The following is a 27726-nucleotide window of genomic DNA, read 5'->3' as shown; positions in this document are numbered from 1 at the left end:
TTTTTGTTCCCTGTTCTAGTGGGCTCGTTGATAAATGTTTGTCCGAGATGACAGAAGAATTCATGCCCACTGCCTTTGATAGTCTGAGAGTCAATCTGAAGCATACTAAGGGCAACATAATACCTGTGAATTGTGACCAAAGTGGCAAGGTAGGGTATATGGCAAACCAAGTTTGCATTCCAGACTCCTACAAACAGCAATGAAGTAAGCAACCATATCAGCACGTTTCAATGAGGAGTGGATTCTATTTCATTTACTTATTTTCTGCAATCTGCACATCACAGGCAAGATCAGCATTTATTGCCAATCCCTTGTTGCCCTTGAGAAGCTGGTGGTAAGTACAATCTTAATCAGCTTCTGCTGAAGGTGCCCCCACAGTGCTGTTGGGTAGGATTCAGACCCAGCAACACTGAAGGAACTGCAATATATTTTCAATTTAGCCTGGCAACTTGGGAACCTGCAGTTGGCAATGTTCCTATGTGCCTGCCACCCTTGCCTAAGAACAATGAGGAAACTCTTGCCTCAATTCAGATAAAGACACCCTGGAGGGCTGCTAGAGGATTAGTAAACATCTTGTTGGTACAGACTGTAGCTATGGTGTATGATGGAGGGAGTGACTATTGAGAGAGTCGAGATGCAATCATCTTGTCCTGCTCCTGCCAGTAATTGTTCTACAAAAGTGAGGTCCGAGTTTAAAAATTCCCCTGCGTAACTCTAGCCTCCACCCTTGGTTCTTCCACCTCTGAGGCAACACCATCTCTGCTTGCAGTAAAGGAAAGCAAGAGAAGAAGAGGGGAGGTGGAAGCCACCCTTCATCAGTCATTACACATCGAGCACATAACATTGTCCATTCCCAAGTCTTGACAAAATGTGAGGATATCTTTTAAATGTTAATTTCAACTATAGAACAATGAGTTGAAATTGAATTTATTTTAGTTATAAACACTCAGAGGCATCCTTTACTTTTGAGTGAGACAATGTAAAGATTCTCTATGGAATTTCTCTGCATGTTATCTACATATTCTTCCGGAAAGCCTTTGAGGGTCACAAACAAGACCCTGTGAGCTGCAGCTGAAACTCCTAGAACTGAAGACAATTCTTTGACCTGGTTAGATGATTGGCTGAGCGGCAGGGGACGAATAGTAGGGGGAAAAGACCACACTCTAACTGGGGGGATGTTGCTCGTGGTGATCCATAAGGATGGGGCTGGAACTATTCACAACATTTACAAACAACTAAAATGATGGGATTAAAAGCCAATTCTATCGATAACATAGAGACAGATAAAATTGTAAGCATTAAGTTGCCTGGAGATATTGGTACACTAAGTGTACTAAGGAAACAAATAAGAGAACAGGATACTTTCTAAAAGGTGAAAAGTTAGAAGATTCTCTGCACCCCTTTCAGCTCTCAGATCCTATTTACATCTCCATCAGACAGCTCAGCTGCGCTTAACAATCCTTCACCAGCCAGCACTGACTTTCTACCTATTGTTTTATTCTCTCCACTCCTCCTACTTTTGCACAACTTTGATTTCTAACCCTTCCCTGTTCTGATGAAGGATCATTGACCCGAAACACTAACGCTGTTTCTCTCTCCACTGATGTCATCTGACCTGCTGAGCATCATCAATATATTCAGGTTTTATATCAGAAAGGTAAGTTGCTCCAACACAGAAGTTATTATGTGTTATGAGGTAAAACAAAGCGACCGTCACTCCTCGCCGTTGTAAAACTGCTCCTTGAATGTCTCCTCACTGTCTCCTCATGTAGGGTAGCAAGATGAACCAGCAATTAGTGAAGTTGCCTCACTGCTCCAGAGACCCAAGTTTGATCCTGAACTTGAGTGCTATAGGTGTGGAGTTTGCATATTCTTCCCGTGACCTCATGGGTTTTCCCACATCCCAAAAACATGCTGGTGCGTTAAACAGCTACTTCAAATTAGTCCCTATGTAGGCAAGCAGCAAAAATTAACCAAACTTAATGAGCAAGTTAGAGAGAATGAGCTGCAGGGATACAGGGGAATAAGGAGAAAGGGAATGGAATTGATGGGAATGTCCTGCTAGGCTGAATGGCCTTCTATTGCATTGTGGCAAGTTAGACTAAGATCCCTCCCACTAAATGATGCTGAAAGCAATGAAAAGAAGGACAGTACGTTTGGACTGAGGCCATGTACGCAGCACTAACCAGCATCTTCTGCCCATCTCAGAATGGATGTCACTTCATTGCCGAAGGTGGTGTTGCATTGTCTACGTACTGAGGCTGCACTCACGCCCACGGTGCCTTCATTTGCCTTAACGCCACACAGGTAGGCTGTTGCTGTGCCAGCGCTGTCAGGTACCTGGGCGTTGGTGTTATAGGTCTGGTGAACGAGAAAGAGAGAAGCCACATCAAGGTCAAACTGAGCCGTATCTTTCCTGAATAACCATACATCTCACAAGTCAACAAACACAATCAAATAAGGTCATACAACAAATTTGTAATAACATACAATTAAAATAGCCAGTCTCATAAGTCAGCTACAGTTACATAATCAACTCACTGACAGCCAGTTTTACTGGGAGAAGATAATGTTATTGTCTTTAGCTGCATTTATCTTCAGCCATTGCCACTTTAAAGATAATAAAAATCTATTCCACAATGAAAGGGAAAAGCACATTTCTTCAATGATTAATTATGACATTTGTGCCTCGAAATTCTGGTGAACCCTATCAAGGTGAGCTCAACTAGAGGAGCAGTAAGTGACCCCGTTAGTCAGTGATTCTCCATGGAAAGGGTTGAGGCTGGGGAAGGGGCACTGGAGTTCAGAATTCAGCAGGGGAGGAAGATTGGGTGTAGAATGTGAATAGGATGGGATGGGGGGATGACATCGACAGGGATGGAAGGGCTGGGGAGGTTGGACACCGACATCAGTGGCTGGAAGGTGGGTGGGGTACAAGACAGCTCTAGGGCGGGGGAGAGAGGAAAAATTAAGACTGGCAGTTCATCATGCAAGGGTGATGATGTAAGTAAGTATTGTAGAAGGGGGTGTTAGTTCAGTGCAGATCATCCGGGTCAAGAAGGCAGGTAAGTCATGTGCTTACCTGCCAACCATCCAAAGCTGGCCTGTGCCAGTGAGACCATGTTGACCTGGGAGTGTCCAACAACAGACACTACCAGGGAGCTATGGTCCAGGTTACCCACAGTACTGGAGGAGCCATTGGACAGGCCCTGTCACACCCAGTGTCACAAGGATAGTAGAAGCCAGGAAGTGCCCAGTCAACTTGTCAAATTCATTGCAAAATACTAAAAAGAAAATCTTTATGCAACTGGATTTACAAGCTGGAGTCTTCCGACAGATGCAGGAGGTAAAATTCTGATGTGATCAGTGGCCTTGAAGAGTTATACTTAGAAATTAGACTGTTATTTGTCCTTAAATTGTGTGTAAAAATTACGTTGGGCTTGTGAAAAATGTTTCTGCCCATTTCCTGTTGAAGTCCCTCCCACTGGGAAATTGGACTGGGTTTGGTTCACCCTGGCATAGGTGCCATCTCCCCATTGTTGTTCTGGTATGTGACATCATCGATGTGTGATACGCTCATTACTTTATGAGAGAAAAGACGGGTGAACTGCCCATAGAGAAACTAAGAACAAACCACACGACACCGGGAGTTGGGAACAGTAAGTGAGTGAAGAGTTGTTCCAAACACCGACTCCTCCACGTTGGTTTTTATTTGCTGATCTTTTCACCACAGGGAGCATGGACTCAGATCCCCAGGTCTCTGCACTCTGCACCTCGAGGACCCCCATGATCCCATTGTTCAGCAAGACTTGGAACACACATGGCACGGGGGCCCCAAGTGGGGTGGTCTCCAGAAGGAGACGGCCTTGCTATTGTCCTCTTTGCCCACTTCCTTTTTCTCCCTGCACTCCTCCCCCTCCTCCCGCCCCCTTTCTGGCTCCTCATGTGACTGCAGTGGAGAGTGACTCCTGTGCCAGTCCAGCACATGAGTAACGTGGCAGCTGCAAATTCAGCAAGCACCCAGCCACACCACATTCTATTGCTTCTAAATGGAAAGATCCATAACAATCATTTCTTAAATCAAGGATGACCCAATTTAGCCACTTTTTTGAGTGAACTTAATTTGCCATAAGCACTACCCTGTTGAAATAAGAGCAAAATTCAACTTTCCAAGCGCTAACTAGACGGAAGATTAACACAACTTGCAGTAGATGATGAACCACCTTTGAAAGAGCTACATGTGGGAACTTGTCCATTTCCAAGAAACCTTCCTCTCCATTCTTGTTTTCCAATTGGCCTTTCAGAATTCGAGCAGCGGTCACCGTGGGGATTCCCATCCCTGAAAAAGAACAAAGATGTCTTAGCAATGAGAACATCAGCAGACTTATCTCTGTGCTTTCCCAGCTTACTTTCTGGTCTCTAAATCTATGCACGTCTTAATTTTAGTCGTATTTAGTTTTGCCCTTGGCAATAGGACAGGAGTCCAACAGGTCTCCAATGAGCTGAGCAGCTGGAGTGGGCTGACAGCGTGTGTTCATTTTCCTTGGTGTACAGAAGGGGCACTGATGACCTAACCTTGCTCATTCTTAAAGTCATCCATGGAAAATTATCAATGACACCACCAAGATCACAAAGAAGTCCTCAATGGAGGTCAGTTCGTAACAGGCACCTTGGGATGTTTTGGAAGAGCCTGTCATAAGTCATGCTTCAATCATTGGAAGGACAAATCTGGAAATATATCAATGAAATGTTAAGATAAAATATACTGGACAGTGACCCCAGTCACATTCCAATAAGCATCCCAATGTGATCACAGTCAGCACAGTCCATTGCATTCTCAAATTCTCCAGCTTCATTTATTTTTGTTGCTGCAAGTGTAAATTGAATGCAAAAGTGTGGGATAAACTGAAGAGAAAATAACTCACACAATGGAACGTAAAGGATACAAGCAGGCCATTTGACCCAATTGACTCATTTGTGCTCCAAACAGAACTGAATACCTGACGTTATCCCACCTTCGCAAATCAGCAGCTACTTCTTTCTCCCAGATGGGGTTGATTAAGTTCATCTTCCTCACGTCAATGTAGGAGATAACTCTACATCTAATCAATCTCCTTCCCTCAAGTTTCTCCTGACTCCCTCATTGGATTTGTTAATGATCATCTTATGTATTATCTCCTGGTTCTGAACTCACCCAGCACATGGAAATATCTAACCTTTCAACCCCCTTCATGATGTTTTCAAGGCAGCCACTAAGTCATACTTCATCTTGCAGATTAACTGCTCAGCCATTGATGAGTGCAAAACTCTACAATGCAGTCCGAGAGAATAAATCAGTCCAGTTATCACAGGCTATTTTATGGAACACATCTTATAATAAAAGGCAGGAGCAGCACTGATCAATTGCGGGCATTCCTGGCAAGATGGGTTTTTATTCCCAATACAGTAAAACTGGAGCAAATGGCCTGGTGGATCAGTTTAGAAGACAGCTAAGGGTCAACCACCTTGTTGGGCCTGGGCTCACACACAGTCCAGTGTAAGTGAGGATGGCCCATTTCCCTCACTGCAGGTAATTGGTGAACCAGATTGATTTTTATGCCAATCTGGTAGTTTCATGACCTGCATTCCCAACGTTACATTTTCATTCTAGATTTAGTGAATTCATTGAATTTAAATTTCCTGTGGTTGGAGTAAAACTCATGTTTCCAGATCATTATCCCAGGCCTCTGGGCATTAGTCAAAGAATTTAACCACTACACTTCCATACCAAATGAATTGCATCACTTTTAGTTGTTTCTTTTTTAACAATATATGATTTTCTTGGGTCTTTTCTCATGTCAATCTATGCTCAAGCACAGCAGCATATGGGTTAAATTGCTGGACTAGTAGTCAGATGACTAGATTATTGATCCAGAGAAACCAGTTCAAATCCCACATGACAGATTGGGAATGTAAATTCAGTTAATTAACTGGGTGGCACAGGGGTACAGCTAAGTATGGAGCTGCTGCCTACAGTTCCAGTGACCCAGGTTCAGTCCTGACTCCGGTGCTGTCTGTGTGGAGTTTGCATGTTCTCCCTGTGACTGCATGGGTTTCCCCCGGGTGCTCTGGTTTCCTCCCACATCCCAAAGGCATGTAGGTTGGTGGGTAAGTGGCCACTGTAAATTGCTCTTACTGACTGATAGAGACTGAGGGCGGTGGATGGGAGTGTTGAGGGAATAAAATGGGATTCATGTAGATTTAATGTATTTGGGTGCTTGATGTTCAATGTGGATTCAGTGAGTCAAGGGGCCTGTTTCCATGCTGTATGATTTCATAATGCTACAAACTAACCACTATAAATTGTCCCCAGTGTGTAGGTGAGTGGTAGAATCTGGGTGGAGTTGGTAGCAATTGGGGGAGAGTAGATTACAGGAAAATTACTGGGGAATGGATTTGCCCTGTGAGCTAGCGTAGGCTTAGTGGAATGAATGCCTCCTTCTTTGCTGTAAGGAAATATGGAAATTAGATAAACCTGGAACAAAAAGCTGGCATTGGTAATGGAGACTAAATACCATGAGACTGCTAAGAAATATAGGGAAGCAAATCTACCATTTTTACCAAGACCAACTAATTGCCCTCTGAAATGGCCTCATAGGGCCACTAAGTTCAAGGACAATTAGAAGGAATAGTTATTAAACAAATAAAACCAAAATTAAACCCATTTAGCTGCAGATAGTGCATAAGTGGAGTTGATGAAGACTTCCCTACAACTTTCTCCAAGTTTCCTAAGAAAGGAAATTCCATTCTGTTAAACTCACTACTTGGGCACTTCAGTGTGTGGAGAATTGATGGCACCAACCAATCGCTTAAAAGCCTTGAATTCCACTGCCCTAAGCCCCCAACATCTCATTGACATTTATGGCTGCCAAAGTCGGCAAAGGGGAAGTCTGTTCACAGCTAACGTCAACAAGGAACTTATTCATCCTCCAATATCTGAAACATACCATCCCCTAGGAAAAGAATTATATTTTTTGCAACGCCGGTGTTGAGCTTTTGTAAGTTGAGAGCCCGTTTCAATGTTTCCTGGGCTTGGTTCCTCCAAAATGCTGGGCTCATTTCATGCTCTGTAACAGGCAATGCAAGATAATTAGATTCAAGAACTTTACAGATTCGCATAATGATGCATCTTAACAGAGTTCACCAACATTTCAGATACAAGCTATTTCACCAGAGTTGGGGTCTGTACTTAAACTGCTCTTTGCTCCAGGTCAAGCCAAAGAGTGGGTTTTTCTGGTAATGGTTTTTGATGGGACTTTTCTTGGTAACTTTAGTCCCAGTAGCACTGCAGGGAGTGCAGCCATCTCATAGCTCCAGCGACCTGGGTTCAATTCTAACATCCAGTGCTATGTGGAGCTTACTCGTTCTCCCTGTGGCCACCTGGGTTTCCCCGGGTGCTCTAGTTTCCTCTCACATCCAAAGTTAACTGCTATAGATGAGCCCTATTACAGGTGGTTAGTGGGAGAACCAGGGAGTGTTAATGGGCAGGATTAGAGAATAGATTACAGGAAGAATATTGCTCTGAGAGCAGGCATAGATTCAATGAGCCCCTTCAATATCGTAAAATATAAACAACAAAATGAAATGGAATTTATATATTTTTTTATTTTACTGGCAACCTAGAATAAAACTGGTGAACTACTATAGCTGGTGAACTACTGTACTACTAGTAGTCACTGATTTCATTGGGACATGACATCAAGTATGGGACTGGGCAACTCTGCAATGAGCGTTGCCTCAGTGCCAACAGCTTAGATCCCTAGCCGAAAGGAACAAGGAATATGAATTCATAGCAAAATAACTTGATGTCCATCCTGGCCAATGTCGGGCAACTCTGGACACAAGGGTGAGTAACTTGGGGGAATTCCTCTCTCCACTCTTTAAACAGACTTCATCCATCCAGGCTTTGCATTAACCATTGTCAGAAGTAATACGAACCATATTTACCACTTTCTATCTGTGCAAAGGAGAAAGTAAGCAGGAGGGTAAATGCATTAGCAGTGGAGAGAAAGAAACACAGCCGTTTTCTTCCGACATTTCTTGCCTGTAGACATTTCGACAGGAAACGAATCGAGTAACCTCCATTTAGCTCTGGAAATGGATTGTCCATATGCTGTATGTAGAACTAAGGTCATTCAAGGTATACAGACAGGAATTGACATGCAAGCATTTAGCAAATAGAACACCCTTCCTCAGCTGTTGAATTGCATATTTTCAATCCTGTTTCCATTCCCACCAGTTGGATCCACGCTACAGTTACTGCATGCCGTGCAATTATTACACATGGTAATAATATGCTACTGGAGGAGAGAATATGCTTCAGATTTACAAGAAGCTAGTGATTATTCCAAGTATAGGAAGCAGTTAATTTTTGTTGAGGGTCAAGTCAGAAAAGAAAGTCAGAAAATGTTCCTTCTACAAGCTGAAAATCCATTGCGACAGTTTGAGGAGCTCAACAGCGATGCATCAATCTGTCCATGCTCAGGAAAACACACAGACCCACTCCCAACACGTTCAGACAAATGACACCACAAATGGAATGTTAAATGTGATAAGACAGGCCTCTGAGCTCCGCCTAACCTGGTGGTGGGAGGCGCATCTGATGATAGATTCGCTTTTTCTTGAGTCCGGCGGGTATATTGCCTATTGAGGTCAAAGAGATGGGAATATGAAATTTCATTGAAAGGGATCACTTTTCTACAAAAACCAAAACTACAGAGGTTAGTGAAATGCACCCAGATTTGGAAGTTGTAATTTAGTTAATGACCATCAGGTAGGGAATCAAGATTACTTGAAGTAAAAGGAAATTCAAGCCTGAATTGAAAAGTAAGTGGGGAGTTGGTAGTGTAGGGGTTGGAGGAGGGAGGTATTATATCAAGCTGTCACACCACTAGGGCTCACAGGGAGACAGAAATAACTCCAACACCACCTCCTGCGTGCTGGCCTGGTATATCTGGCACAGCAGCCATCATAGAACTGACACAGCTCTCACTCCAGTTCCAACTCAATGAAATTCAGGGAGATTTAACGAGGGTGTGTGACCGCCATATCTGCCAGGTTATCATCCAGAGCGGAGATTGAAAATAAACCCTGCTGTGTAACGCCAGCTGCTGTCTCTCTGTTCACACCATTGACCAGGGCCAACTCTCGGGGAACGCATTCAATACTTTACCGATAATTTTTTTATTGGTATCAGAAGGACTGAAAGACATCACTGAGTGTTCGGGTCTTCTATACTTAATAAGTAGAATCAGTCCTTTATTTTAAACATCATTAGCCTGAACACTTAACTCCAATTAAGAGTCCAAGTCTCAAGCCTGCCTGTTATTCCCAGTTGTGGGCAGTGAAGGCAAGCCATAGAATTCTTGATGGGAAAAGAGTTTCACTGTGAGGAATTCTCTCTAACTTGCCTGCAGGAAGACAGAGAGAAAGAGGGAACTTGGCATCAGGGTTTCCATGTGAATGGTGCCTGCCCTGCTCCAAGCACACAAGAGTGATGACAGGGTAATAGGCAGGTTCAGGGGGATGGTGGGTTTGGGTGGTGGTGGTGGACAATCTTCCTCCAGGGCTAGACTACCCACCCTCTGACCAGACGATGAAACCTATGGGGGCGGAGACCACGAGCTGCAAAGGCAATGATGAACAAATGAAACAAAACAAATGAAACACAAAAACACAAGATGAATGCACATGGGAATGGACAGATGATTAGAGATTACACTGAACGAACATTTGACATTTTAATTAAATTCAAAGTGGAAGATGTTATCAGTGCCAACCACTTGTCCTTCAGGAACATCACCGGCATTAGATGCAAGTCTGTGGGATAGTTACATACAAATCGACTGGAAAAAGAAAGGAACAATGGTTAGTAAATCCATACCAGGAAGAAAATAAGTGAAGTGCATTGGGAAGAAAACTATACTGCAGCCATGAGAACCAATTCAAGAATGACAAAAAAAAACTCAGATACATGACAAATGTACATCTACATAGACCTGGAAAATGGTTCAGCATGTCTACCACTTCCTTGAATGAAGACACAAGAGATGGTAGATGCTGGCATCTGGAGCATTAAACAAAATGCTGGAGGAACTCAGCAGGTCAGGCAGCATCTGTGGAGGCAGAGGGATGGTTGACGCTTCGGGCCGAGACCCTGCATCAGGACTGTGAGTGTAGAGGGGAAGTAACCAGCATAAAGAGGTAAGAGGGGGGTGTGAGGCAGATTCACTACTCTCTGGGAAAAGAAATTTCCCCTCATCTCAGTTCTAAATGACTTACTCCTTACCCTTAGACTGTGGCCCTTGGTACTGGACTCGGGAACATCCTCCCTGCATGCAATATGCTCAGTCCTTAGCACTGTTGGTTTCTATGAGATCCCCTCTCATTCTTCTGAACTCCAGTGAACATCAACCTAACTGACCCAATCTCTCTCCATATGTGAGTCCTGCCATCCCAGGGATCAGTCTGGTAAATCTTCATTGAATTCCCTCTATAATAAGAAGTCCATCTTCCGATAAGGAGACCAATGTCCCAGATGCAGTCTCACGAATTCCCTGTAGAATTGCAACATAATATTCCTGCTCCTACATTTGAACCCTTTCACTTTAATGACCTTCTTAATTGCCTGCTGCACCTGCATGCTTGCCTTTAGCAATTGGTGCACAAGAACACTCATGTGTCATTGCACCTCCCCTCTTCCGAATCTATCACCATTCAAATAGTAACCTGCCTTCCTGTTGTCACCACCAAAGTAGGATAACCTCAACATTTATCCCCATTGTACTGTATCTGTCTTGTGTCTGCCCACTCATTCAACCTGTCCAAATCAAACTGGAGCTTCTCTGGAACATCATGGGCCCCTGCAACAAAGGTCCACATGATGTCAATCAAACATCATAAGGGGTGCTTTGAACCAAGCCACAAAAACAACTGGCAGAAGGTTAAAACATTGCCTTGGGTCAGCATGTATTAACCTGAGAGTGATTGGGAGCCACCAGGATCAGGGTGGAGTTGATGGGTGTGTGATAGAGAGTGGGTTACAGGGAAATAAATGGGAGAATGGGATTGATGGGATTGCTCTAAGAACCATCATAGGATCAATGGGCTGAATAGTCTCCTATATTATGGGAAAATATGAAAAATTACAACACTTGGGGACTAGAAATTCAATTACATGATTTGGAAAAGATATGGTGCTGCAGTTGAAATTGGGTTAGTCTGGAGCAGAGCAATTTCGTTCACATTTCTGGAAGACTTGGTGCCCACTAGGATACTTGTCTTCTCACATTCAGTGAGTTTTAATGCCATAACAATAACATGGGGCAATCTGTAGGCCAAAACACTAAATAGTCACATAGATGTAAGGTACACACACATACACAGACACACACACACACACACACACACACACATATACACGCACATGCACACACACACACACACACACACACACATATATAAGCACAATTGCCAAACAAAATACTAATATAAGTCAATGCTTTGTAATATTTAAAAGCTTTTTCATCCTTTTGCCTGTTCAGTCACAAGGCCCAGGATTTTTTTTGATGGAAAATGCATTTTTCCCCACAAAGTGGAAAATTTTAATGGCTATTTCCAGGTCATTTCATGTCATTCTGGAGTTTCATCTGGGCACCGGTGTGGCCTCTCACCCACTCTCCTCAAAAAACCCCTCCCTCCCTTCCACAAACCTCCCACTCCATGATTTCTACATTCGTTGTACATAGAATAGCTTTGTTCCCATGCGTAGTTTCAAGTTGCTATAGGGCAACCATTGGTAGTCACTCCTGGACACCCATAGTTTAGTAGCTCAGCACTGGAATGGGACCTGTGTAAGATAAATCCCCTACATACCATTCACCCTTCAGACTATCCCAACACCACCTCAAAGAACTAATCCGCTCCCCGATCGAACAATTGACTCCCCAAGATCCATGCCCTAACAACCCACCCCTGCTCATCCCCTGAATTTCCTGATCCCTGACTCACCCCAAACACTAATGCTGCCCCGAATGGAGACCCCGATGTCCAATGCATGTCTCCTACCCCTACCACCTCACAACACTACACCCCAGCCACTCATCTGATGAAACTAAAATTACGTTCTACTGATCAGGATTCAATCACTTTCTTTGGGTTAATGGCATGGAAATTGACAATTCACGCCATAGATGCCAATTTTATTTCAAAGTCAACAGCAGGAAAAGAATTTGCAGTTGAAGCATTTAGTGATACCATCAGAGAGATCATAACCACCAAGTGTCTCTTCTTTGTCTTGTTCCTGTTGTTAAAAACATTCCAGCAATTTGTCACAGTCTGCTGTGATTTGGCAATGCATTGGGATCCTCTTCCAGAAAGGAGACTGGTCTTAGTGTCTTGAAAGAGCTGGTAAGAACAGCAATGGGGCAGAGGACAGAGAAAGGATTGGCTCTTCTTGTGTTTGATTCTGGACCAGGCAGAACCAACAAAGTGTAGTTCATTAACGAACAATCTAAAAAAAGCATTGCACTTACAACATAGCTAGGAAAGATTAGAAGAGATTGCCAGCGATCGACAGGTTTCAGAAACCAATTTTGATGAGACGTTTGTACCTGGGATGAATGCACAGATGAGATTCAGACCAGCAATCAACAGCAATAGAACCTTCATTGTATTTCCAGAAAATTAACTCTGCTTCAAGCGATCCAACTCTCGGAGACGTTTGCACCAAAGCCCTCAAGTGTTCCTTAAAGAAAAGAATACCAACGATAATTATTGAGTTTTATGTCAGTCAGGGCACATTGCACACAATCAGCTATCCACCTGGATATACGTATTCTTGCCCCTGTGTACTGCAGGAAATGCTACCTTGAATATATAATTAGCTTCAATGCTAAAATAATCATTTTTTTCAAGTGAGGTGGTAGAAGCAGATTTTAGAGGAGTGATCAAACTGAATAGGCAGAAAGAGGGAAGATGAAAGTTAGCCCAGATATCAGGTAGTCCTGATGAAAGCTCTGGGTGGACATTTCTCATTAGCAAGAAACAGGACAGATGTCGATCATTGGGAGCTGCAGTGTAATGGCATGAGACTGAGCTCTGGTATCAGGGCTCACTGGCAGGGTGGAGGGAATGCAGGAAGCTCAAGTTTCACAGGGAGGTGCTTAAGGTATGAAAGAGACCTGAGGTACCGAGTGGTAAAACGATCATACAAACAGGGAATGACATCATCGTGTCCACCTCAAAACAGGAATTGTGGCAGGACTGTAAGGGTGACTCACATCCAGAAGTACTTAGATGAATTTCTAGAGTGATAGGAGATGACTGGAAAATGGTCATTGCTCCATTTCACTACTAGGAAAAAAAGTGGTTTTCGCTATATTGCACTGTAAAGAACAACATCATGTGATTGAATTTCTTGGTGGGGCTTCTCTCATCTCCCCTTTCCTATCCGGCAGAAGATACAAAAGCCTGAAAGCACATACGACCAGGCTCAAGGACAGCTTCTATCCCACTGTTTTAAGACTATTGAACCATCCCCTAGTAAGATAAGGATGGACTTGACCTCGCAATCTAACTCATTGTGGCTTTGCACCCTATTGTCTGCCTGCACTTTCTCTGTAACTGTAATACTTTATTCTGCATTCCATTATTGTTTTCCCTTGTACTACCTCAATGTACTGATGAGATGAAATGATCTGTCTGGATGGCATGGAAAACAAAGTTTCTCACTATACCTCAGTACATGTGACAGTAATAAACCAATTTATAAATTTACTGCATTCACCAATCAGCTTTAACCACAAACAAATTGTTGGACATACTCAGCGGGACAGGCTGCATCTCACTTGGTGAGCAATGATGAGAAAGGCCATCAATCTGAAACATTAATTCCATTTCTCTCTCCGCACCGACTGACCTGCTGAGTGTTTTTCCTGTTTTTATTTCAGGCATCTGTATAACATTGTTCCTATGCCTCATCTGCTAGCTGGCACCTTCTACTTTCAGTCCTGAATCAAATTGTTGCCCTAGTTTGAGCCTTCAATCTGCTGGAGTGCATCTTACATCAATGATCTGCCCAAGCAGAGTGTTTTAACAACTTTGTTCATTGCAACAAATTTACAAGACACAATCCTTCAGAAATAAATAATCAGTCAAGTAAAATTATGGATGATTGCCTAAATCCACAAACAGCACTTATCAGAACCTTTACAATGAAGACAGCCATTTCACAGAACATGTGAATGTATCATTGTGCTGTGTAATTTTTTTTTAGGGAATTACAGCATTCTGGACATAGCAGTAAGCCAATGAAGTATAAAGAACTAATACTCTGGCTAACAGCAGTCCCACAGCAGAAAGGGAGAATTCAGTACATCCTACTTTCTCCACACCCCAGCTCCATACTGGGAAATCACTCATAGACTCTCATGCGGTTTGAATAAACTGCAGAAAAAAAACATGCACGGTCATTTGATATTCCTCACACTGGAGTACTCACTGCAGCTGAATTAATACCTCCCATTACGTCTAAGCAATTGCTGATTGAAAATCCAACTGGAAACTGTTAGTGTAGGCTGGTATCAATGTTATTTTTTTAGGTTATGGAAATAGGCACATGCTGGTTAAAAAAATCACCCGGCAATTCTGACAGATTTACACAATCACTCAGAAACATTGTGAAACACGTCACATTAGCTGGACTGAATTATGCATTGAACATGAGCAGAGGTTGATGGAATAACATTCAACCCAACAGTTTAGGATACTTTTGTCCCAGGGTGTATCTTTATTTGGTTTACTGTGGGTCTGAAACCTGGGGCATAGTGAGAATCATTCGGCAAGAGTTTAGGATGCCTGGGGTGGAGGAAGACTTGAAATAAAGTCACACTCACAGTGGATTTGAGGGTCCAAGTGTTTGTATGACATTGGATGCTTTGTGTGGTGCCACCCTTTCTCAAGTTTTCAAAGTCAGACGTTGACACGTGAAGTCATGTGAAGTTACGGCCAAACCAATGATTTGCAGTCTTATTATTGGACCCTACAGACCTTCCGTGTGGTAACTACAAGCCTGTGTGAAGCCTTTGTGTCCTATCTAACCCTGAGCTGAGCTTCAAACCCTTTCATCCACCCAACAGAAAGACCCTGTGCTTTCCCATTAGTTCAGGGGTAGGTAGGACACAAGGGTCTCACGCAGAGTGGCAGTTACCACACAAGATGTTTGTGGGGTCCAAGAATAAGATTGCAATCACTGGTTTGGCCATAACTTCACGTGATTCGATGTGTCAACATCTGACTTTGAGAATCTGAGAAACAAATAGTTGGACTTGCAACCCCTTCCCACAACACTGTGAACGCTACTTAATTTCAACTCTCACTACACGCCGGGCATCATAAACTCTTGAACCAAATGACGTTCGAACAGCCTCTGTTTATTTTCAGTTGGAATTGCTCGAATTCCAACAATGAGAATTGGTCATTGGTGCTTTTGTCACAAACTCCTACAGTTCCCACAGTGACATTTAAATGAAGGAATAAATATGGGTCAAAGTAACTGGAGGGTTGCCTGGTTGGGAAATGTGTGAATGAATCGGAAAGGTGCAAATCCATTGATGTAATCACTGTGTTGCTAATTTGCATAAACTATGCATGAGCAGATGGTGCATTATTTGCAAATCTGCTTCACAAATTAACCATTGGAAATGGCTCCAAAAGACAGATGTTTTCAGAAGCTGTTTGAATACCACCTCTTTGTGCTGGAGGAGCTGCTATGATGGGTGTCATATGCACCTCAGATGGTAGCATGATAAATACCTGATCCTCTCTTGACTTATTATCTGGGTCAAATCTCCAGGGGAGTTTCAGAGTGCAGTCTCTGGAATGAGATGTTCCCTAACAGTTAGACATAGTAGCTTCCATAAAGATAATTTGAAAAGCAGGGGAGTTCACTTATGGTGTTCTGGCCAATATCAAACTCTCAACCAATAATATTGCAGGAGATCGTCTAGTCATTATCATATTGCAGTCAAATCACTCCTAAAATCTGTCTTTGCACCAATGAACGATGTTTCCCTACAGTACAATATTGCCTATCCCTCTAAATTATTTCGTAGGCTGCAAGGCAAAGCAAGTTGGGACAAAACAAATGGCCTGGTTCTCCATGGTTTGTGATTAGTTCCCAGAGTAGTAACACTTTATACCAGCATTCATCACTTCAGTCATTTTAAAGCCCCTGCTCCTGACCATCACCCCTCAGAGTCTGCGGAACAAGTTCAGGGGACAGGGAAGGCGAACCCCTTTCGCTATATGGATAAATCAGGCTGGTGCACCCCAACTGCTTGATTCCTCCAGCAATGACACACCACACCACTGGAAGGAGCTTGGGACCATGGGGGCTGGCAGTGCCCACTCTGACCCTATCTGTCCTCAGAGCTCTCAACTGACAGCGCTGATTGCACTAAAGACAAGTGCCCAAGATTAATTAGCATCAAATTTTTCAACAACATCCATTTAAAAATACTTATTACAATTATTCTTCATATTTGAATAACATGGTGGCCTGGGCAGCTAACGTTACAAGTTGCACATATGCTATGTAATGAAGAATTGAGGCATTTTGCAGTTACAGATGGCCTTCATTCAACGGATTCACCCTGGAACCACCTGAATCCCAGGTAATGTTGCCCGCCATCTTATAATCAACTTCTCCAGCTGACCGTATCACTTTGACTGGATATTTTGGTTAAAATATCCCCAAAAGAATGGTGATGTCACCCCTTTTAAGAGATAATTGATTGCATCCATGTGGTCTGTGCTCTATCCTGTTGAAAAGTGGAACATTTGGCACCATTTACTCCCCTTGGTACACGGTCTATTCATCAGACTGGCTGTATGTCGCTGTGGAAGTCTATTGGTCTGATGTTAACTCTGGACATCTGAACAATGAGAATGCAGCTCATCCTTTGGTTCAGTAAAGAATCCCGGAGCATTTTATACTCTTACCCCCGCCAACACCACCAACAATACTAATTCCAGCAGGGACCAATGGAAACTGAACACACCGAGGGTTGCCTAGCACCATCTGGCCAGTGGCAGTGTGGAAGAGTGGGGAGAGGGGAGACAAGGTGCTCAGCCTTCTCTGTGGGGCTCAGATCTGCACCACTGCTTCTCCCAGTCCTTCAAAAGCAGCATGGTTTCTTTGTAGCAGAAAGCGTTGATTGCCTCTCACGTGATGGGAAGGGTTTGCTGCTCAAGCCACAGTTAACATTACCTGATAACATCAATCCAACAAATCCCATAAATTAATAAAGTGTTCATTACATTTTCCTCCACAGGACTGAAGCACGTGTTCAGGTGGTCTGAGAGGTCAGAGTGACATTCAGCCGTTCCCATGGCAATGATTGAGTGGCAGAACTACACCGTGAAATAACTCTGCCATTTGCTGAATTATTACAGTTGCTAATCTAGCAATCTTTCATTTCTTTTAATGACCTGGCAAGTTTAATTGAGTTTAGAGGAGGCAATTCCCTCAAGATGGCCAGTTTGACACAAGCCACCACACAATTTGGACAGCCTGAGTTACAAGAGGAAATTTCAGCAGCAAAGTCGCAGCATAAACTGGGCTATTCATCAAATCAAGCCCCGAAGGACATTGGGCAGTGACACCTGTACTCTGTTTTGAAGTGTTGGCACTGGTGATTTTAAAATTTTTTGAGCAGCTGAATGGATTTCATTAAATATTTAGTGAGAATAAACCAAGCAGTTGGCTGTGAGCATACCTCATTTTATAATGACAGTATCACTGAGACATGATATAAAGGAATTAGCTAAAGTCACACAAACTCTTATTACTCTTGTGTATGAGGAATTTATTGAAGAAAGGAAAAGCTTGTGTTTATACGGTCACAACCTCAGGGTGTTCCCAAGTACTGTTCCATTCAGTTAAGTTCTTTTGAAATGCAGTCACTTTTGGTCTGTAAGAAATGGGGCATCAATTCATCCACTGCAAGTTCCTACAAAGAGTAATGCGATTGTGGACAATTCCAGCCGCTGTCTGTAAGGAGTTTGTACGTTCTCCCCGTGTCTGCGTGGGTTTCCTCCGGGTGCTCCGGTTTCCTCCCACATTCCAAAGACATACAGGTTAGGAAGTTGTGGGCATGCTATGCTGGTGCCAGAAGCGTGGTGACACTTGAGGGCTGTCCCCAGAACACTCAAAAGATGCATTTCACTTTGTGTTTCAATGTACATGTGACTAATAAAGATATCTTATCTCATCATCTACTTCAATGATGTGCCTCAGGTGATAAATATTAGGTAAGAGAGCAGAGAGAACTACTTTACACTGCCTTGAAATAATACCTAGTGAGCACAACTTTCAGCCAAGAGGGTAGACAGGGCTTCACTCAAAGTTTGGCATCTCCAACAATGCAGCATCCTTGTAGCACCAGCTCTGGCCCTGAAGTATTCTGCAGTATTAGTGGTCACTGTGGATTAGAACTCAAATTTATGATCATTTAACTGAGTGTTTGACTAAACTGTCGCTACTCACTTCCGATCAAACCTGCTCTCTTTAATCTCTTGCTTTCCAGAATCATACCCAATTGATTCTTTAAGTTGTCCAATTCCCTGTTTTGGCAACTTATTTCAAATTCAATCACCCATAACACTGTAGATTAACCCAATTTCTCTTGTATCTCGGAGACTAGCTTTTAAACATGCGTAATTTGGAATTTGAATCCATCGTCACAATTTGCCTGGGGATCTGTTTTTGACTGACCAAATAACAGGCTTTTGTGAAAAGTAATTTGACTGCAAAGTGTTTCTTTAGTCAACCTTAATGAGCATTGAACCCAGAGGGAAAAAAAAGATCACAGACTTTTTCTCAAGCAATTGCACATAGATGGCCTTGTGTAATTTTAAAATTAGTGATAGAAATCTTTGGTTAGATTACTAAATACACAAAAAAGTGGTGAGAGAGCTGTTATCTGACTGATCTCCTGACTGTGCCAAGCCTTGTTATGTGAAGGAATGGCCCTGCAAACTTCTGATTTGTTCCTTAGCCAGTCAATCTGTTAGGTCATTGATTTCATCCCACAACAATCCATCCAGGCCAGCCTACAAGAAGTCAAGAAGGCCATATCCAACTCAAAAATATCAAGACCTCAGCAGCAGATGATATCCCCACTGGAATCCTAAGACTTGGTGAAGGGCAAGAGTAACAAATCCACAATCCCATTGTCCACTTCTGGGAAGTACATCCTCCTGGTGGATCTCAGAAATGAGATCTTGACTATTGTAACCACAGAGGGGTCTCCCTGTTGTACATCACAGGGAAAGTCATCCCCAGAGTCCTGCTTAACCACCTCCCAGAGGCCAAGGAACTGCTCCCCAGATCACAGCATGAATTCTGTCTATCTGTAGGCTGAACATGATCTTCACCACATGACAACTCCAAGAAAACTGCAGGGAACGGCACCAGCCATTATACTTGACCTCCTTCAGCCTCACCCCATCAATCGGGAAGGACTATGGAACATCTTCCTCAAATTTTACTTCCCACAGAAATATGGGAATTTGGGAATTACGGCAGCGTAGCAGTTAGCACGATGCTATTACAGCGCCAGTGATCGGGGTTCAATTCCCATCGCTGTCTGTAAGGAGTTTGTACGTTCTCCCGTGTCTGCGTGGGTTTCCTCCGGGTGCTCCGGTTTCCTCCCACATTCCAAAGACGTACAGGTAGGTTAATATGGGTTTAAAATGGGCGGTGCAGACACGTTGGGCTGGAAGGGCCTGTTACCATGCTATAAATAAAATTTAAAACTTAAAATTTATGCTTGCTCCATGACGGCAGGCAAGTCATGATCCTAACCAATGTGTCTACAACAAAACTATTCTCAGGGAAGATGGATGTCAAACAAGGCCGCATCATTGCCCCCAACACTTAATCTTTCTTGCTCCAATGTTACATTTCATTTCCAACAACATTTTTGTGGGATTGGAGCTAAGCTTCAAAACTAACAGGAAACTGTTCAGCCTACTGTCACCACACTCCAGAACCATGGTCACCCACACCTCAGTATTCTCGTTTCAGTAAGCAGATGACGCTGGCATTTGTGTACACTCGGAGGCCAAACTCCAAAATATCGACACCTTGTTCACCGAAGCGTTATAGAGTATGGGCCTAACAGTCAAGATTCACAAGACCAATATCCTCTATCAACATGTCTCTGCTGCACCACAACTCCCTCCAACATTAAAGGTTCATGGCAAGACCATGGAAAATGAGGCCCACTTCCCATATACTCAGAGAGTCATACAGCATGGAAACAGGCCTTTTGGAGTATCAACCAGTGATTTACACTAACTCTACACCAATCCCATTTTATTCACCTTCTCATCAACTCCCCCCACCTACACTACAGGACACTTACAGATGCTGCTGGTATCACTCTACAATCATCTGCTGACTTTACATTACACTGCTTCACATTTCCAGCAAACTGGGTTCAATCCTGACCTCCGGTACTGTCTGTGGGAAGTTTGCATGCTCCCAATGTGATCTCATGGTTTGTCCCGCTTTCCTGCCATGTCCCAGAGATGAGCTGGTAGGTTAATTGGCGACTGTAAATTGTCCCTTTGTGTGAAATAAGCAGCAAAAAAAAACTAAAGTTAATGAACATGTGTGAAAGAAAATAAATTGCATGTGTATAGGGAAATAAGGAGAAAGGGAATGGGATTAATTTGAGACAATATGCACCCTGGTGAGCTGAATATCTTCCTGTGCTGTTATAAGATAAGAACTTCTTATTATTACATTTTGATGTCCTCCATTCCTTGAATTGGGAAAAAGTATATTTCCTTTCAATGGGTCGAAGGCAGTATTTTTTCAAAGTCTCTTACATTTCTAAACAACAGTTCCCCTTAATCCTTCACCCAATAAGATATCTGATCTCATTTTTCCTCCCTGACCACCAACCAAAGTTCTGGGATCATCCATTGGTCAAGAAGCTTCCATTTTCCTTCAACAACTATAGAAACACAAACTTCATGCAAAACCTGATTATGGCTTCTATCCTCAGGAGTAGAAATATTCTCCAACTGAGGTAAAAGTAGTTGGCATTTGAATATTTTAGAAACTTTTATTCCCACTTAATAACTAAAGGGGAGTAAAATATTTTAAGAGATAGTTTGTTCAGTCCTTCCTTGAAACTTTCCCTGTCATTTGAGGCTAGTTTAATGACAAACTGCTATTTACGGTGAAGGGTTTGAGTTAGAAAAGGCATTGTAAAACCTGGGCAACATTCTGGAGATTACACAGTGGGAGGTACGGCAAAACGCTGTCTGAGTCCCATGGAATGGAAACCCTGCTGCTGGGAAAGGTCAGGATAGACTCATTGGAGATAAGCGGAGGTCTTGGCTTCCTTACAGGGGAAGGGTAGATGCCCTTGGCAAGTAATGGGTCGACTGGCTTATGGGAAACAAGATGGGAAAAAGGACAGGTTGTCTCAGAGGATATGTTACATCGTAGGCAGCTGATATGATGTTCAATTACTTGCACAGCAGCAGGACCATATAACTGACTTTATCCTGATTAATGTGTTAGAGTAAAATATTAAGTATTAACAAGGCTTTATATGGGAAATCGTTCTGACAGAAAGCTAAATATGTACTGAACAGAAAGAACTGGGTTTTGCATTGTCAGAGAGAGGGATAACAAACCTATCCAAAAGAGTCATCCAAATTATTCACCCGTGGTTGGACACTGGGAGGAATCAGAGTTAAAAATAATGATGAATGATTGGAGCTCTCCTGGAGGGATCTGTGGAATTAAGGACAGTTACTAGAAAGTCAGACCTGAATTTTGAAATAGAACAGAAAATGCTGGGAACACTCAGCAAGTCAGGCAGCATCTGTGGGAAGCGATACAAAGTTAAAGGTTCAGGTTGAAGACCCTTTATTAGAACTGGGAAAAAAAGAAAATAAGTGAGACAATTTACTTTCAGATCTGACAAAGTGTCCGTGACTTGAAACCTTACCTCCTTTTTCTCTTTCCACAGATGCTGCCTGACCTGCTGATCATTTCCATTCTGTTTTATATGGGGATATCTACTCCAGTACAGAAAGAAAGTACAGAATCAGATATGTTGGGAAGGAGAGAAAACAAACGAGTTTTAGGTTGCAGAGACATTGGGAGAAGCATGGATAAGACAAAGGGAATATCTCCGACAGTGTGAGACCAGAGTTACCATGGGAATAAGTAGTCAATGGGTTAATAAAGGCAGTTAAGGAGAGAGGAAGTTAGCAAAAGCTATGAAATGAAGGCGGAGAGTGAGTAAACAAACAAAAGGACATAAAAATTGCAAAATGCAAGCTGTGGGACATGACTAGCAGGTCAGGCTGTGATAATACAGAGAGAATAAAAGAGTCCTTGTCACAGCTGGATGGTTTACAGCAGACATGGCCCGCTCTGATACAGACAGAGAAAGCAAGTTACACAGAGTTGTAGATCTCGGAAGGCTGTAACGTGCCCAGGGAGAAGATGAGGTGCTGTTCCTCAAGTTCACATTGGCCCTAATTGTAAAAGCGGAGGAGCCTGCAAGCTCAGAGTGGGAGTGGGATGGAGAATTAAAGTGACAGCCAGCTGGAAGCTCAGGGTCAAAAGACAATCATCCAAGCTGTGTTTGGGTTCTCCATGTAGAGCAGCACACATTGAAAACACTAGATTTAGTGCAAGATTGGAAGAAGTGCAAGTGAATCGCTGCTTCACCTGGGAAGGTGGTTTGAGTACCTGGATGGTAGGAAGGGGAGGTGAGAGGACAGGAGCTGTATCTCCTGCAGTTGTATGGGTAAACTTCAGCCTGGTTCAACTGGGCTTGCAGCTGTCTACTTCAAAGCTCCATCCCTCACATGCTTGCTCTTAACTAGACTCATTTGGGAGGATTTATAATTTTCAACGGCCATAAACCTGTGGTTATTATGGAGAGACATCAACCTGAAACATTAATACTCCAGTCCTCTCTCCATGGATGCTGCCTGGCCTATTCCATCGCATTTTGTTACAGATTCCCCACATCCACTGTACGTTGAGATTAGTTGTATGGTTGATTAGCCCTATGTTATAGAAATGGCAAAATGTCATTCCTGTTTACTTCAGAGCTCATCCGCAGGCACAGTCAGCGAGCGGAAAGCCCATCCTCTTGAATATGGTGAGCATATCCTGGGCAAAGCAAAAAGCTCAGTGCCATCTCTGGCAGGTGCCAGGCACATCTGGAAAGAGGCCTTTACTAGAGTGGTCATTCACCTACACATTAAGGATAATTTAGTGGACAATTAACCTACCAACCCATATGTCTTTGGGATGTGGGAGAAAATTGGAGCATCTGGAGAAAGCCCACACAGGGGGAACATGCAAACACCACACAGACAGCACCAGAGGTCAGGACTGAACCCACGTTGTGGCATTGTGCTGCCCAAACAGTGTCAGTCTGAACACAAGCACAGTTAAAGTCTTAGGGCACAGGATTGCCAACATTTCCAGGTCAAATTGCATCACTCAGGAATTTGTTTGGGTATTTCGTGTGTGTTTCAACTTGCACATCCAACACAAATTCCTCATCGATTGGTATTCCTTTTCAAGGAGAAATTAGACCAAGTTGCCACCTTTGGACACTCCCAGGGCAACTAAGCTCCTCACGGCACTGGATTGGGACCCCTCAGAGTTGTGTCCCAGAGAACCACTTCAGAGGCTGCTGCCAGGCACCAACTCTCTCCCACCCCTGTCACTGATCATCTACTCAACCCTCCAATTGTCCATCCACATCTCTAACCTCCCTCCTGACCTACCAATCTCCCTCCAACATCAGCTCCCACATCAGCTAATCTTCAGGGAGTCCTATACTCCTGTACCCACCACCTCACAGTCACTCACCCGATCTCCAGCTTCCTTTAACGCTGGCTCTAACCTTGTTCCCCATTTTGCCTTTGTCACTGTCTTGGGCAGTACATTAAAACATGAAATATGCAATACTCTTTCTGTGGGTCTTGCTACCACCATTTAACACACTGCTGTGTGCACTAGGATTTCCAAGCATGTGCTGAAACTGTTCCATTGTGGCCTGCTTCCTGCCTGGAAAATGGGAACACAGACAACCAGTAAGAAATTCTACTGTTACACCATCATATTGTTTAAGGCAAGGCAGGACCATGCACTCTTGAAAGGTATCATGCTCAGACTGCTTACAGGAATGATGAAAGCAATTGTATCCGTGCAAACTCAGAGCAAACCCTAAAATTGTAACAGCTAGCTACGACACAAAGATGTACAAATTGGACCTTGATGTTTGAATGAAGCTGTAAAGATATCCTGAAAATTACATGGACATCAACTAACACAAGAATTTATCAATCATTCTTGGAAAATAATGTAGGTTAATTGCTTGGGAACACAAAGGTTTCATAAGATCTCAATTACAACGTTTAAAAGACATTTGGACAGGGATATGGATAGGAAAGGTTTAGAGGGATATGGGCCAAACACAGGCAAATGGAACTAACTCAGGTCGACAACATGGTTGGCATGGACAAGTTGGTCCAAAGGGCCTGTGTCCGTGCTGTTTCACTCTATGACTCTAATTCTAGAACAGTTACAATGTTCACTCTATTGTCTGTGTCCTGGTTGAGAAAGAACTATCCAACTAATTGCCCCTTCTAACATTAGGTCCATCGTCCTGTGGCTCACAGCTCCTCAAGTACATGTCCAAGCACTGTTAAAATGTGACTAGAGTTTTTTACACGATCCCCTTTTCAGACTGAGTTTCAAATCCCTGTTGCCCTCAGCGTGAAAGAATTGTTCCTCATCTCCCTGTAACTCTTCCATCAATAATCTTAACTCTCCCTTCTGATTTTCACCCCACTGCAAAGGGGAAAAGGTCCTTCCTATTAACTCTGACTAAGCCCCATATTATTTTATAAACTTCAGTTAAACCTCCCCTTGATCTTTGTTCCAAAGAAAACAACCCTTGCGTATCCAATTTTTCCCATTAGTTAAAGTTTTCCAGTTCTCTTTGCAAGTCACCTTTGTACCCTCTCCAGTGCAGTCACACCTTTCCTGCATTGTGGCCAGATCAGTATGCACTACACAAGCTGTGGTATAACCTGTGTTGCACACAGCTCGAGCATACTCAGCCCCCTCCAACAACTCCCCAAACCCCACCACCCCACCCCCTGGTCTTGTGTTCTATGCCTTTTCAGGAAAGTTGAATGTCACAAATATAGAGGCAAAGCAAACACAGACAAACAGAGGTAGAGAGATCAGGGGAACAGAGGAAGATAAGAGGAAAGGTACATTGAGATGCTCCACATCATGAGCTGCTTTGATGGAGTAAATGAGAAGATTTCTACTGGCGGTATAGATACAGATTTAGGATCATTGAGCAAAGATAAAGAGAAATCATTTTACGTAGCAGTTGGTATGATTTTCAATGCATGACCTGACAGGATGACATCTGAAAGCAGATCCAATCTTAACTTTCAAGAATGAATGGACAAGTATTGAATAGAAACACGTTGCATGGAAATGGGGAAGGAGTAGGGGGGTGGGATTAATTGGGTTGCATCTGTAGTGGGGAAATGGAAGGGGGAATGGGATTTTTTTGGGAGTTTCTGCAGTGGGTGGGGATGAGCAGGGAGGAGTGGGATTGATTGAGTAGCTCTCTCTAAGAGTTGGCAGAGGCACGATGGGCTGAATGGCCTCATATTACCCCGTATCAGTCTCTGATTCTAGGATGTGGTAAAAAATAAAAATTAGTACTTATATTCCACCTTGTCGCACTGCAACAGTTCAAAACCTGTCACACAATGGTTTACCAGTTGCAAATACATAAACTATTGTTAGCAAATATGCAGTCTGTTCCAACACTGTGTCAAACAGCAAATAAAAGAGTCATTAATCTATCATCAGCTTTTCCTGTCTCTCTACTTACGTAGTTGAGATAAACATTGTCCAAAATAGCATGAAAATGCCTTGGTCTTCTTTGAATAAATCAGAAGATTTATGACAGTCTCTCAACACACAAAAAAATCTCCAGTGAAACAGATTTCAATCAGAACTGCATGATATGGCAGTCTGTACTTAAAATCTAGGATCTACAGGTACCTGACTGAAAATAACAGGCACAGACTGAATATTCAATATCAGGGCTTGACCAGATGCATTTGGAAGTCTGGAGTGCAATGAATAATATCTAGTAGAATGGAGTAGGTAAGTACGAGGTGATGGAGATAGTGACAGACCATGGGTATTAGCGCATGCCCCAAACACAACATGGTCAACCTAAGCCAGGACTGAAACTGCACCAAAATGCGGGATCTAGAGAAAAATAGTTAATTCTTCAAAGTATCATCTTAGTATTGATCTCTCAAACAGCTCATGTAGTCACACAGCAGAGAAACAGGCCCTTCAGCCCAGTGAGTCCATGCCAACCATCAAGCACCCATTTACATTGATCCCATTTTATTCTCCTCACATTCCCATCAGCTCCCCCCAGAATCTACCACTCACTCATACACTAGGGGCAATTTACAGCAGCCAATTAACCTCCCAACCCACAGGTCTTTGGGATGTGGCAGGAAACCAGAACACTAGGAGGAAACCCACATGGTCACAGGGAGAATATGAAAACTCCACACAGACAGCAGCAGAAGTCATGATTGAGCTTGGGTCACTGGAGTTGTGAGGCAGCAGCTTAACCAGCTGCACCACTGTGCTGCCCAAGGGATGTGGACAGATGGAAGACAGATGCAATATCATTGGCCTCCACCCTGTAAGGTAACAACAAGCCCCAACACTAACAGGAATCAGTATTACCACACCTGAGCACAGAAGGGCTTAAAACAAACTGCTGGAGGAACTCAGCAGGTCAGGCAGCATCTGTAGTGGGAAATGGACAGTCGACGTTTTGGGTTGACCTGAAACATCAACTGTCCATTCCCCTCTACAGATGCTGTCTGACCCATTGAATTCCTCTAGCAGCTTGTTTTTTGCTCCAGATTCCAGCATCTGCAGTCTCTTGTTTCTCTACGGAGGATTTAGTTGTAGTACAATGGAGACCTGAAAGTTAATTGGCCTTATTTCCAAGCAGGAAACCAGTTCATCACCCTGATGTGAATTACTGGGCTTTTTCAATGGAGTCTAAAAGCAGAAGGCTAAATCTCATTAAGGTAGGAACCTGCAAGAAGCTAAAGAGTTCAGACAGTTCAGGTTGTTGTGACTGTTGAACTCAGGTTGCCTTTGAATCTCAATGAAGTGCAGGAAAAACAAGATGCAGATGTCTAAAGACCTGTGAGTCCAGAGTGCAATAACTGAAGAAAGTAACTGCTGAAACAAAGATGGTAAAAGCCCGACCCCAGTTCCACTCTGGACTTCTGGCTCACATTCCAGGTGCCGGACTATGAGGATTTCTGAACAGCTGGCTGCCGGATTATCAGACCCTTAGTGTAATTAGAGATTCTGAATTAGTCCATTTTCTGGCCATTGCTGTTTCAGCTGGTGATTTTTGCTAGAATGTCCCAATTAAGCAAAAGTTCACATTTCTATCAGGGGAAAGCGTGTAGGTATGGTTAAAAATCAAACCAGTAGTGAGAGGACAATGCCATCGTCTATGGTGCGAATTAATTGAATAAGAGTGGACC

At 43.2% G+C, this 27726-nt stretch overlaps 1 protein-coding gene across 2 annotated transcripts in view; it reads right to left on the bottom strand.

The window, feature by feature from the left end:
* Window positions 1-27726, bottom strand: part of alpl (alkaline phosphatase, biomineralization associated) — a 78374-nt gene that overhangs the window by 29173 nt on the left and 21475 nt on the right. Inside the window, exons 3-7 of one of the 2 annotated variants that reach the window (XM_052039468.1) lie at window positions 12651-12784; window positions 8620-8682; window positions 6987-7106; window positions 4224-4339; window positions 2187-2361 (exon numbers count right to left, since the gene is read on the bottom strand). In XM_052039468.1, the coding sequence (XP_051895428.1) occupies window positions 2187-2361; window positions 4224-4339; window positions 6987-7106; window positions 8620-8682; window positions 12651-12708 (532 nt within the window). In that variant the 5' untranslated portion in view covers window positions 12709-12784. The remainder of the gene's footprint in view (window positions 1-2186; window positions 2362-4223; window positions 4340-6986; window positions 7107-8619; window positions 8683-12650; window positions 12785-27726) is intronic. The other variant, XM_052039469.1, reaches the window with a different exon arrangement.

The sequence above is a fragment of the Pristis pectinata genome, chromosome 26, assembly GCF_009764475.1.
Source record: "Pristis pectinata isolate sPriPec2 chromosome 26, sPriPec2.1.pri, whole genome shotgun sequence".
Taxonomy (NCBI): Eukaryota; Metazoa; Chordata; class Chondrichthyes; order Rhinopristiformes; family Pristidae; genus Pristis; species Pristis pectinata.
The sequence above is the reverse complement of the archived record's forward strand: the minus strand, read 5'-3'. Positions and strand labels throughout refer to the sequence as shown.